At 43.2% G+C, this 14,421-nt stretch overlaps 2 protein-coding genes and 2 non-coding genes across 4 annotated transcripts; 3 read left to right on the plus strand and 1 right to left on the minus strand.

Moving 5' to 3' along the window:
- Positions 1–550: 550 nt before the first annotated feature.
- SARC_30241 lies at positions 551–633 on the plus strand. The gene has a single exon. It is a non-coding gene; the product is annotated as a tRNA-Leu (tRNA).
- Positions 634–915: 282 nt separating this feature from the next.
- On the plus strand, positions 916–998 carry SARC_30242. The gene has a single exon. It is a non-coding gene; the product is annotated as a tRNA-Leu (tRNA).
- Positions 999–4,332: 3,334 nt separating this feature from the next.
- SARC_11029 (hypothetical protein) lies at positions 4,333–8,543 on the minus strand (the record flags this gene model as incomplete). Its single annotated transcript, XM_014294897.1, has 4 exons — positions 8,015–8,543; positions 5,384–6,715; positions 4,777–4,873; positions 4,333–4,554 (listed from the first exon to the last, which is right to left on the minus strand). Exons 1-4 carry the CDS (start codon positions 8,359–8,361, stop codon positions 4,333–4,335), a joined length of 1,998 nt encoding a protein of 665 aa, XP_014150372.1. The 5' UTR covers positions 8,362–8,543.
- Positions 8,544–9,033: 490 nt separating this feature from the next.
- On the plus strand, positions 9,034–12,813 carry SARC_11030 (hypothetical protein). The gene is made up of 3 exons (XM_014294898.1): positions 9,034–9,413; positions 10,909–11,608; positions 12,325–12,813. The coding sequence occupies exons 1-3, from the start codon at positions 9,072–9,074 to the stop codon at positions 12,525–12,527; spliced, it is 1,245 nt and encodes a 414-aa protein (XP_014150373.1). The 5' UTR covers positions 9,034–9,071; the 3' UTR covers positions 12,528–12,813.
- The last annotated feature ends 1,608 nt before the right edge of the window (positions 12,814–14,421 follow it).

Here is a 14,421-nt window from a genome sequence, read left to right on the forward strand (position 1 = left end):
TACCGTGGTAACTAATCTCAATAATTGTAAGTAGGTAACCACTAAATAAAATATAAAACATCAACGTGTATCCCGTGATAACGAATCTCAATGATTGTAAGTAGGTAGTCACTAAATAAAATATAAAACATCAACGTGTATCCCGTGTAAACTAATCTCAATGATTGTAAGTATGTAACCACTAAATAAAATATAAAACATCAACGTGTATCCCGTGGCAACTAATCTCAATGATTGTAAGTAGGTAACCACTAAATAGAATATAAAACATCAAGTGGCAACCACTCTCAAGGATTGAAAGTTTTTCAAAACATCAACGAGTATCCCGTGGTAATTATGCTCAAAGACTGTCTGTATGGAGGTAGCTACTTAATGAAATACAAAACATTAAAGGTGTATCCTGTGGCAAACAATTACAATTTTTTTAAGTAGGTAGCCACCATTTTAAAACAAAAAATAAAACATCAACTTGCATTCCTTCATTTTATGATTTGGTTCAAAGCCAAAATGCGATGAACGTATTATTAATTTATATTTCTATGTTGATGTAAGCTGGTTGGCCGAGCGGTTAAGGCGTGGCACTCAAGTTGCCATCGACGTATGTCGGCGTAGGTTCGATTCCTGCACCAGTCATTTTTGAGATCGTAACGGAGGAATAGTGGAGCGTCTATTTTTTTTACTCCATTCATTATATATGTTTTTATATATAGCAAATTTCAATAATGTATATTTCTGGATAAATTGTACATGAAATTGGTCGTTGTTTACACGGCCCTCTGGATAGAGTCTCGAAAAATGAGTCTCCAAGGAGATAAAACTTTTCCACACGGAGACAAGCCAGAGAACTATATTGTTTATTCACTCTTTTGTTTCCCTTGGATATAGTTGAAAAATTAATTTATACTTTTAGTAGAAAGCTGGTTGGCCGAGCGGTTAAGGCGTGGCACTCAAGTTGCCATCGACATATGTCGGCGTAGGTTCGATTCCTGCACCAGTCAATTTTGTTATCTCTTATTTCTGAGTGATATTTTTTAAGTTTGAGATATTTTTTTCTCGTTTCAACACGATAATTTCCAATAATGTATGATTCTGGATAAAGTGTATATGGAACTGGCCGTTGTTTATATGGCCCTCTGGATGGAGTATCTCGAAAAATGAGTCTCCAGGGAGATGCAACTTTTCCACGGAGACTCAATCCAGAGAGCTATGTTGTTTATTGATTCTATATAGTATTCCCGTGGGTACAGTTGCAACGCATGGTGTGTTTGTGTGTATATAAATTTATGCTTACCTGCCTCTGAAAAACCAGACATTATTAGATATCATACATGCGATTTGTTAGACATATGGTACAATTTGAACTGTAGTACTTATATGGCGTCAGTGATATATTAGTACTAGCAACATAAATAACAACGCATATAAATACATATCTTCATAGATATACTTCAATTCTGGAGTACTGGCTAGCAGAACTATACATTCTTGTTGATGGAACGAAAAAAACGCAAGAATGGCTGCGCACGTGTACCACTATGGTCGAGGCCGACCGTAAACATATATATCTCGCTTCAGAACAATGAAGACGTTACATTGCATTTTTTTTCCGTCTTCGTAAATTTAATTTATTTTGAGTTTTAAAATAGAATTAATATTTTAAAAATAGCATCCTTATGTATTGAGACAGAGGTGCCCCAGTTTTTGATTTTCCATCAGCGTGCTACTCGTAGGACTACGACCCACGAGCATATCGCCACTGTTTCCTATAGGCTGGCCCTATGTACCGCACTGCAGTTAACTGTCGCCTCAGGACAAAAGTGCAGCCTATACCCAAAGTAGCTTTAAACAAAGAGTCTCTTCAACTATTGTGGTTTATACTTAGACTTATAATTGGGTAAGTCTGTGCCCTATTTGTGTCTGTCATGACACCAAATGCGTGACGCGGTGGCCAAAACCTGTGCCACCTTTCGCTTATCACGATACACCAGAAGAGTCAACTGCACGCTAAAGTCTACATAGGACTTTCTTAAGTATACGTAGGACTCTCTTACAGTGCTGTCACGGTTGCCATACATACACATCCGCTGAAGTCGACATCATAGCCCACTGGCGATGTCGGCCCATGCAGCACATACCATCTTCTCCCACCCCCTCTCGCTGTGGACCGATGTGATCTTCCCACATACAGACTCACCTACTTATTTGCCACACACGAGCTTCTCTCAGATGCGCTCGGAGATCCCCGATTTGTTGTTTTCTCACACACATTCATCTACACATTCACCGTGGATCTAATTTTCACACATACACTCGGAGATGAGTCAGTTCAACCTGGACTGCGGTCGCACACGCCATCTTACTGAGAACGAGTGCACAGGCAGATACACCCCCGCCACCACACTCTGCATCTAACCGCACGGCATGAGTAGTACATACGGTGAACAAACCTTTACTTTAAAAGTTGTTAATGTGGACACTCGACACCATCATAGACAGCAGGGCGAGATATCCCGGGTTTAATATCAGAACTGTTCAAACAGACCTCAAACTCAAACCAATTATCGCCTGGTACTTACTCAAGTATATAGTGTAATATATTTTTATTTACACACACCCATATATATATATATATATATATATATCGCGTTCGAAATCAGTGGCCGGAAGGCATATACGTTTATATTCAGAACAGGCTTGTTGGTTCAGTGCAATCGTTGCAAGCTTACTGAAGACAACGGACACTTACAGACGATTATTCTGAGCCAGGCTAATCTTTCTATACACAAAAGTACATCAAACAACAACATTCCGTACTAGCTCCAGTAGGGCAGAAATGCCGAATGTTAGTTCAGTTGTCAGTGATACGAACCGCGCTCAATACGTTAAACGTGTTTCACGGAGTGTTGTAACATAATTACAATCGGGAGAAATGACGCAAGCAATCATCCTGGCTCTGAAATGAGTACGCTATACTAGTAGCGTACGAAACGCGAAGCCTGACGAGTCAAAACACTACCTTAAACACGAAAGACCTTTGATCATCAAACACATACCCCACTTTCTCTACTGCCACAACAATAACTACCAACATACAACCCACTTTACCTACTGCCACAACAACAACAACACAAGACAGTTGCCATGGTGGAAGCAATCCCACCGTTGCGCTGCCTAACTGTCTTACCAGTATGCTTACCATGGCAGCAAAGACTGTGGGCTATGCATATATTGCACTTTCTCGCAGTAGACTATACGGTTTATAGACACACGAAGCAATATTTGATTGAGCCCCCAACCATACTGGAAATATATATGTTTATGTATATATATATATATTACAAACAGATTCTACTACGTGCAAGTATTTGTACACAGAGAACATACTCCATGTGCATGATCAACAAGTCTCACTGGCGCACATAATTCGCTGCTCAGGCCAGTTCTCTTCAAAACTCCATCATGTATTGCTTACGTTAGATACGCACAAAAGAATAAAGAATAAAGAAAGCTCCTGTTCCAGCACTTCAACTAAGGAAGACAGGAAACACCACTCGCTGTATGAGATCCAGCCATACATCCGGTTAACATCCGGCGAAGATGCCTGAACCATAGAAATATACATGCAACTAATTTTTCTTCTCAGCGAGTTTGTGGCGAGAGCAACTTCAATTGCTACATCCTGTCCATGCTTATAGAAATCCACACTGATCGGGCGTGACAATACCTTTAGCGTTATATATATATATGACTTTTGCAGCTGACATGAAATTCGACCAAGTAAAGTAAGGATTTGCAAGAGCAGAACACCAGCACAACCTCCAAACAGACAAAAGACATTTGCATACTGGGCGCACCATGCCTCAACATCACACTGTCAAAATTACCATTTATTGATCGTCTCTGGATCGTTCCGAAGGGGGACCGTTGTTGTGCCGGAAATGCCCTTACTTCGCTCAGTATATACTCGCAATTCTGTGGATTGAACCCATTTTGTACTTACCAGAAGATGCATCGACTACACGAGTCATTAATACCCGTTCGAGCGTAAAGTAATATACCTGGCGAGACACAGCTGTTATATAGTTCCACTTTGTTGCACACTATCGTCAGACACTCAAATCCATCGCGCACGCATGCATCCCTTGTGCATACAGCCATCGCCAAACTGATCAAACCCCTTGATAACACATATCTAGATACATACAGATACAAATATATATCACTGTATATCATATATATATATCTCAGCGGTTTGTCGGATTAAGTATACCAAGACACGATCACACACAAAGCTCACGCCAGCCCTCCTCCGCCACTTAACGTCCGAAACCACTAATTGAAATCCTTCCAGGGGTCAGTTACCATACTCTCCTTGAAGTACACATCACGCCCAAACTCATCCCGCCCATTTCGGTCCGGTCTCCGACTGTTGATATCCCTCCTGTCCCTGTCATCGTAGCGTCTGGGCTCGTTTCTTCCTTTGAACCGATCGCGATCGTCCCGTCGATAGCGGTCTCGGTCGTCGCGCGGGCCGCGGCCATGGTTACGATCACCCTGGGGGGATGGACGGGCGAGGAGAAAGATATGAATAGAAGTGTGTGTTTGAATATAGGAATATATACGTATGAAGTGGGATACTGTGTGATATTATAGCGAACCGCTGAGTATGGCTATAGAAAAACGCCGAGTTGAGATATTTTTAACGTGCTGGGTGTAGTTATAGCGAAACAAAACGTGTAGTTGTTGAGAAGTAATTAGTGTGAACTGCCCACTTACCCGTCCTCTGCCACCATAAGGCTCAAATCGTCCATTAGAAGGGCCTTGGCCGGGGCCTCCTCTCGACCTAGCTTGAGCCTGCTGTGCTGCGGAGAAGCTGTGTACAGAAATATACGGTGATGATGGATGATAAGGCTATAGATTGATGGTTCTGTGATAGGTACCTTTGTGTGGATGCAAATCTAATTTTGGGATTGGACATTAAAATATACATAAATGACAAAAGTCTACCTGTTGAATTCTTTCCGATCAGCCCCTTTTCCCATAATCATGAATAAATATATATATACACATACACATATATATTCTATGCCAAAATCACGCCATTCACTACCAACCTTCGTTCGTGGCACTGCCAGTGGAGCCCTCCAATACCAGAAACTCTCTTTCGGGATACATGATATTTATAAACCCAATCTAAATCACTTTCACCGTTTACTTATCGATACCTGTTGAATCCTGCCACACCAGCAGATCTCACCGTACATTAAAATAAATAAATAACCTCTATATATGAATTCAATCATACATTTACATACATACATAAAAACATATATATATATATGTATCACCCCATCCTCGCACATCCTCCGTCACACAGCATTACCTGTTGAACCCTCCCACACCAGCGGCGACCCCAGCAGTCTTCATTGCCATAGCCGCAGCCGCCTGCTGCTGCTGTGCCACTATCATGTGCGGGTGTTGGTATTGCTGTGGGTTGTACCCAGGCATGCCCATGCCATAGTGGGCCGTGGGCATCTGCCCAGGCACACCCTGTGGCTGCATGGCCTGTATGTGCGGCTGCTGTTGCACAGGCGCAGCCATGTGCGACATCTGTGCCGTCGCCTGCTGGGCGTTTGCCTGATGCTGCATGGGGTTGTGGGTTGGTATGGGTGTCTGTGTGGTGTTGTACTGCATGTAAGGCACGTTGGGCGTGGCCGCCGCCACTGCCATCTGCGGCTGTGGCTGGGCCATTTGTGGCAGGATTGGGTACATCTGTTGCTGAGGCTGTTGAGCTGGGTCGGTGGGTTGTGCCATGCCTTGCTGTGGATGCATCTGCGTGTTCGCTTGTGGTTGCGGTTGTGGTTGCTGTTGCGCTTGCGGTACTTGTGCCTGGCCGTACGTATTGGCATGTGCTTGCGGCTGCATATATGTATTGGCCTGAGGCTGAGGCTGTGTATATGTATTGGTCTGTGACTGCGGTTGCACGTATCCGTTGGCCTGAGCCTGCGTATATGAAGTGGCTTGAGCCTGTGGCTGTGTATATGTATTGGACTGAGCCTGTGGCTGTGTATATGCAATGGACTGCGTCTGAGGCTGTGTATATGCATTGTACTGGTCCTGTGGCTGTGTATATGAAGTGACTTGAGTCTGAGGCTGTGTATATGAAGTGACTTGAGTCTGAGGCTGTGTATATGAAGTGACTTGAGCCTGAGGCTGTGTATATGAAGTGACTTGAGCCTGAGGCTGTGTATATGCATTGGACTGAGCCTGAGGCTGTGTATATGTATTTATATGTGACTGTGGCTGTGTATATGCATTGGTCTGTGACTGTGGCGGTGTATATGCATTGGTCTGTGACTGTGGCTGTGTATATGCATTGGTCTGTGACTGTGGTTGCACGTATTCGTTGGTTTGTGACTGTGGCTGTGTATATGCATTGGTCTGTGACTGTGGCTGTGTATATGCATTGGTCTGTGGCTGTGGTTGCACGTATTCGTTGGTTTGTGACTGTGGTGGGACATAAGCATTGGCCTGTGCCTGTTGTACGTATGCACTGGTCTGTGGCTGTGTCTGGGTGTATGCCTGCGTTTGAGGCTGGGTCATTTGCTGGTAGGGTTGTTGTGTGACTGGTGTCTGGACTGGGACGGCGGGTGTGACGGCGGGTGTGGGGGTGGGTGCTGGCGCAGCCACGGCTTGAGGCTGGCCATAATTATACCTGCACAGTGGTATAGTTAGGAATACGCACCAAAGCATGGGGTAAACATGCTGCAGGTGTACGATACGGGATCACATAAACATACCGCGGTAGTATATAGCTGCCTTGGACTGGGCTTGCAATGATGAGATCAGATCTTTAACAAACCCCACTCACACCGACTGATTCTCGTTCGTTTACCTGAGATGTCCCCTCTCGTTGTTACAGGGTTCTAGGGTTTTATCTAAAACCCCCTCGTTGTTGCAGCCACCAAGCGCAACCAGACACATAACAACACACAGAGAGATCGGGTTCGTCGTTCCAATGCGATCATTTCCCAAGGCACGGGATTGTTAAATACACTCACAACAACAAAACCCAGCGATCGGTATGTAATATTCTCCTATATAGAGCATGGACCAAAACGTAAACTTACGCACGCCTGGGAGTAGCGACGGCTCAACTATCGCGTTATCCCACACACTGCAGCTGTGCTCAGATTCGCTTACATAGTATGTATGCATTCGACCCCGTGAAAGCGGTTTGTTGCCAGCGGGATATAAGGCAGGGTAGGGGTAGCAGTTCTCACAAATATACACGCACATCAAAACACACACAAAAAAAAGTCCTCGAATGCAAAGATACAGACATACCGCACCAATTCAAAGAACTTATACGCATATGTGCGAATAAGCGGACTGTTGCAAGTATATTCGTCAAACACAAACCGCCGCGCACTTGTATACACGTGTGAATTCTTCACGATCGCACTGATCTACATACTCACATACAAGGTGATATATATATATATATATATATATATATATCTTTATATAATATACATACATATGCAGAAATGTTTGCACATTTTTCAGTCAACTGAACTGTTATCCGATGTATAAGTAATATTTGTTACCTTTCAAAGGCTGAAACTGTGTTAGAACCTGTGAAATTCTACATACAGAACTCAGGAACACACACACACGCGCGCACCAATATATATATATATATATATACATGTATATACTTGTAAATATATATATGTATATGTATATATAAATTTCAATTTACATAAGTGTATATTCATATACATACATATACATATACGGATACGTATACGCATATTATATATATATATATATATATACATACGTATACATAAATATACATGCATACATATACATATATATATATATATATATAAATATATATATTATAAACACACGTATACGCATATATATATATATATATATATGCGTGTGGATAAATGGGCGCACAATACACAAAAAACAGTCCAGAATCTACTATGCAATCACATACTTGTATGCCGTGTTTCCGTTCGACGTCTGATACGGCATCTGTGGTTGATTGTATTGATTCTGTTGTGACTGTGGCCTAAATTGTGGCTGTTGCATCTGTTGCATATATTGTTGTGGTTGTATAGCACCTTGTTGTTGTTGTTGCATACCCACTTGTGACTGTGTTTGCATCTGTTGTGGTGGTTGCATGTACCCTTGTGTTTGGCCTAGCATTTGACCTTCATTCATCATATTTGCGACGTTATACTGTTGTTGCTGTGCTTGCGATACTTGGGGATTCATAGGAGACGCACCGTGCCCATAGGCATTTTGTGCCATAAACGGCGCTGGTAACTGATTGTTTGACATGTTGGAAAGCTTCTCTGTGCTGGGATTAATTACAATTACGTGACATTGCTCAACAGGACTGATCTATAGAGTCTTCTCTGGGGTATGACACCTTAAGGCTTTAGGTCGCATAGATGACTATAAAGCGTGATACTACGTACATTTACATACGTGTGCACATACGCGCGTATTTAGAATATGCATATTTACATAAAGCAGAATCAGCTCACTTAGATGTCATAGGCTACTATGTAAATAGCACAGTTCTCGACATCACTCGCACAGAGAGTCTGAACTCTGACAGTCGACACTCGAGACGCGAGGGGGGGAAATGCCACAGATGTTAGTTTCGAGAACAAATCGGGACTAACAAAAGATAAACCGGGATTTCGTATCTCAAAGAAAACTTCGGTTTTTGGCACCAATATAGTATTTATAAACCATAATTTCATAGTGATATATAAACATTCGTTTTTCCTGCTGTCTTTGGCTTTCTAATTTTTTTCTTTTTAAAAAGCTAAAACCCTGTCATCAATTTCAGCAAAAAAAAAAGATTTTCAGTGGCAACCATCCAATCAGAACACGAAATCCTTGTGTGAGTGCACGTGTTGAAACATAAAACTTTACAATTCAAACCCTAAAATATTTATTATTGCTGTCATAGTTGTGGTCTTTGGGGTATTCTCGTCTCTACTCTACTCTAGCGAGAGCGTCTGTATTTCTGTACACACATGATAAAGAAGTATTACTATCCTTGTGTGTTATCTCGCTTCATTGAGAATCCCTTCGTGCGTTTGTATTTACATACATTAAAGAGTCTTAAAAAACAGAATATATATCACAAACTAAGTCATCAGCTTTCTCATATCACATACACTTTTATATATCTCATATATCAATTACATATACATACTCTAACAATGGACGGCGGTGATGATATGAACGTTGACCGTATGGTGGCCCGTAACGGCACCAAAGGAACTGTCGACAAAGACGGTAACTTGACATCGGCAGATTACTACTTCGATTCGTACGCACACTTTGGTATCCACGAGGAGATGCTTAAGGATGAGGTAGGGTTTTATTGGTTGGTGCATCGATCAGTGGCGTTCGATTGCGTTCCGTTCTGTCTCCCACGTTGTTGTGTATGTATTTAGCACAAGTGCTGTGATTGCTGCTGTGTATTTTGGTACGCTTTGGCTCGAGATAAAGGTGTCTCTCTAGACTTGCGTGTTTGTCGCGGCATGTACTATTCGCATCCGTATGGGGCATACTCACGAGGTGTATGTTGTTCAGTGTTATGTTGTTCGCTGGGAAGTTTTCTAATCGGGCGGCAACCGTGAGTGACCATATACAGCTAAGCGCCGCACGTCGTAAAGATTAAATCTTTGGATGTTGAAGATATACTTCAGAGTGCGGCTGTTTCGCCAGTGTATAGTTGTAATTTAATGTACGGGTGCTAAGTTACGAGCTGTGCCGCAACCGCGCACGCGTGGAAGGCTGAACTGTGTGAGTATTGTTAGGGAATACCTTGCATTTCTATTTGAAGGTCGTGTTGACGGAGTGTAGCGTGATGTTGTCTTGCCTAGCTGCGTTCACAGAAGTATATTATAACTATGTCTGACAGACTGTGATTTTTGGCGTCACATAGCTGGATGAATTATGAATTGGCATTGACTGTAGTACATACATGTCTCATCGGGATCAGCCCCATGTGTTTTGTTGTGTGGAATTATATACTCGTTAACCACATCCTCTTGTGCCCTGCATGTGATTCAACGTTGCTATGTGAAGGGTGCAACGTATATACCCGTATGTCTTGAAATTCTGCTTCTATATACCATGCGCTATGGTATATGCGTTTTTAGGATTTGTATCTCGTTATGTATCCCTCCTTCTACCTACCCGTACCAACATAGTTGACACTGTGTTGCTCGACTAGTTCGCGGTTGTTTGGGCACTATGCTCGAAACCCTTTTACAAGGGTGTGGTGTTTGATTGTACTCTTCAGCGATATCTGTTAGAATTTCGGGGCCTCTCTTACCACTCGTATTGAATGAGCAAATGCACATCTCCACAAAAACAAGCATACTAGTAAAAATTCTTGGTCAATAGTGTCCAGTCTATGGGTCATCCGCGGTCTCGGGTTATGTTCTATGTAATTGCATTGGTCATCTAATGTATCGTTGTGGTAGTCAGAAAGTACATCCGTACCATTCGCAGGCAGAGCGCTGGTGAGCGTTTATAAGCTAGCTGTTGTTGGATCCTCTAGGTCCTAGGATGTGCATGATATGTGTCTGACTTGAACCTCGCACATGAAGTTTAAGGAGACTTCGCCAAAGATATATACCGCAGACAAGAGCCTCAGCTGATCATACAGCATGAGGCGTTGTTTAACCACTGGTGGTCAGATTCAAAGCTACCAGCGACTCACACACAGAGTTATACTTGAGTGTTGTTTCCAATACATCATTACTCGTCCAACACACAACCGAGTATACCATCGCACCCATCGCTACATCATTTGAGTGTGGTTCTAATACCTCATCCCTCACCTCGCATTTACAGGTGCGCACTAACAGTTACCGTTGGGCTATTGAGCGTAACCCCCATCTGTTCAAAGACAAGATCGTCCTGGATGTTGGCTGTGGAACCGGCATCCTGTCTATGTTTGCGGCCCGTGCCGGTGCCAAGCACGTGTACGGCATCGAGTGCTCGGGTATCGTTGACGTAGCGCGCAAGATCGTCGCCAACAACGGACTAGAGGACAAGGTAACTCTCATACAGGGGAAGGTTGAGGAGGTGACCCTCCCCGTGGAGAAGGTGGATATTATCATCAGTGAGTGGATGGGCTACGCGCTTCTGTACGAGTCTATGCTGGATACGGTCATCTACGCACGGGATCAGTGGCTGGTGGAGGGGGGTCTGGTGTTCCCGGACAAGTCGACGCTGTACATGTGCATGATTGAGGACAGTGACTACAAGAGTCAGAAGATCGACTGGTGGAAAAACGTTTACGGGTTTGACATGTCCATTGTCAGTGAGATGGCCATGGCCGAGCCTTTGGTAGACACTGTAGACGCCGCCAGCATTGTCACCAACCACTGTCCGCTGATCACCATTGATATCTCGACCGTGAAGAAGGAGGACCTGGCCTTCCAGGTACCCTTCAAGCTAACCGCAACGCAGACGGACTACGCCCACGCGTTTGTGATGTGGTTCGACATTGAGTTCTCCAAGTGCCACAAGCCCATCTACTTCGGAACTGGTAAGTGGTTGCTGTTTAATACCAATGCTCACTGTCCGCTTATATTACATGTTCGCAATAGTACATATATATATATAAACCCATTACTGGTGTTACCAGTGAATTGAAAACTCATCCGTTAGCGTGTGCTTTGTTTTTGTCATGTTGCGACATCACTTGGCGGTTTCCTTGATGATACGCTTACTTGTAGTTTCTCTCGGTTGCATGAACCTTGGATGAAAAGGGGGTTAACTGGATGGCTAAATTTCATGTTGTAAACTCGAGATAAACTGTGTCTGATCTGCAAGTGCTAACCTAGTTCGTACTGCAGATGCAGTTTCATATTGTATGCAACTGTTGGTTGTGTGCCTTGTCAACGATTGTTTCAGGCCAAGTTCAGACTACGAATTGGTTATAAGCCGGGATGTGAGTAAGTTATTTTATGGAAAAGCCTTATATACATATATATATATATAAACAACCTGTAGGTAGTAGTTCAGAGATTATAAAATAGACGGTCCTCGAGGTCTTGCATACCAGAACGTACTAGCCTAAGACGAGTTTATCTGGTTCTCACTACGACGTTTTTATATACATCGAGGACCGTCTATTGAATGACTCTGACCTTGACAATCTGATGACTACAATGGTAAAAGCTCATGCGGCGTTCCTCGTCACCTCTTTATCGCCTTGACCCACGTGTTACTAACGTACCAATTGAATCTATCACTTCACAGGCCCTCACCACCGGTACACTCACTGGAAGCAAACTGTGTTCTACTTCGACGGTGAGATGACGCTCAACAACAACGAGACGGTCGAGGGAATGGTCACGTGCAAGCCCAACGAGTCCAACCATCGTGATCTTGATTTCAAGCTCGAATACACGCACGAGGGGGAGATCCAGAAGTCGGGTGAGAACACCTACGTGATGAGATGAGTGGGGTGTGGTAGGTAGCTCGGATGCCGTCGGTGGAGTTTGTACATATATATAATAAGATGCGACGCGGGCGTATGCATTCGCCCCATTCTGTGCGCCAGACAAAGGGAAGACAAGGAAACCTAAAACCCTAAAAACTTAGTAAGTGGGAATCTTTATATATATATATATATGTAAAGCCCATGTGAGTATGCACCGTTACTGTGACTGCTGTCAGAGGACTGTGTAAGTGAAAATAGCTGTCGTTCCGGGATTTTCAGGTTTGAATGGAATGATGAAACCAATGACAATAAAAAATTGTAATATTGGTATTGTATGGTTGGACGGGGTGAAAGACAAAAGTATGCAGAGAATGATATCTCTCTCTAGTGAACAAGGCTTACAGCACGCGCTTTATATCGTAGCCATAGCTCTAGTCCATCAGACTGATGTTGTGTCCACAATTGTATTCTGGGGAATAAGTTCGAGTTTGATTCGTTTGGTTGCCATCGAAGGATACAAAATAACCATCTGCTGCATATTCAGAATCAGGGACTATTCCTCAAGTCCTAGTCTAAAGGACGACTACATGGGTTACATATGTAGATACATATATATTTGTATATTTATTTAATATTATATATGTTTATATTTATATAAATAAACTGTGTTCGCTGTAGGTAACTGAGTATTCAGTCGAGCGTGCGATGCAGGTGAGTAGTCATCAACCGTACACACTTACACCAACAAACAAAGCCCAATAGGCTCTGACTGTTGTGGTCCAATATATTTAAGCCCTGACTCAGCTTATCTCTGCGCAGAGTTCAACGCAGTAGATTGTGTACCAACAGCTACCCTTAAGGATCAGTTCACAGGTAGATTACTCACAGATCGGGTGGGCGTACAGACTGCCACCGGTATGTATGTACTTACTGGACTCAGAACCAAATGTATTTATCGAAAAGTGGATTTTGAATAGGGCCAATTATGAATATGAATGGATTGTAGACGTTGTCAAAGTGAAGGCTATGTAGCTACAAAACGCAACGCACTATTGTCATAGCAACGGAGGCTATGCATGCCCGGGCAGTTGACCAACCACACGACTGTGCCGTTGCACTCTACATCCTAATATGTAATACTGGGGTCCGATTGCAATATACCTAGCTGACTAAAAAATTAAATACCCAGAAGAACTTATGAACACCACACCTCATCTACACAGGTGTGTCCCTACCCATAGCCTCTGCGTATATTACAGTAGGCTATACTATACACCTGTATTTATATCCCACTGTTCATTATGGTATCACCCAATCCTCCAAATACCACTCGTTCCGGCGGTCCTTTGCCTTTGCCTTGGCCTATGCCTTGTCCAACCCCAACAACGCGCCATGGGACGATCAGAATATCAAAGATAGCTCCTACTATCCCGAAACCACCCACCGTTGAGCAACGTGACTGCTGCTAATCACTTGCACCCGATCTGTACATACACGGGCTCTACACGACACTGCCTTCGATCGGGTGACATATATGTAGTTTAGGTACATTCGCCAGTAAATACATACGCCCTCTACTACACTGCCTTCGATTGGGTTACATTTACGTAGTTTACGTACAATCGTCAGTGAATACATAGGCCCTCCACAACACTCTCTTCGATTGGGTTAAATTGATATAGTTTACGTACAATAGCCAATGAATACATAGGCCCTCCACAACACTGCCTCCGTTTGGGTTACATATATGCAGTTTCGTACAATCGCCAGTGAATACATTGGCCCTCCACAAAAGTGCCTTCGATTGGGATACATCTATGTAGTTTACGTACAATCGCCAGTCAATACATAGGCCCTCCACAACACTGCATTCGGTTGGGTTACATTTATGTAGCTTACGTACAATGGCCAGT

The sequence above is a fragment of the Sphaeroforma arctica genome, assembly GCF_001186125.1.
Source record: "Sphaeroforma arctica JP610 unplaced genomic scaffold supercont1.1495, whole genome shotgun sequence".
NCBI lineage: Eukaryota > Ichthyosporea > Ichthyophonida > Sphaeroforma > Sphaeroforma arctica.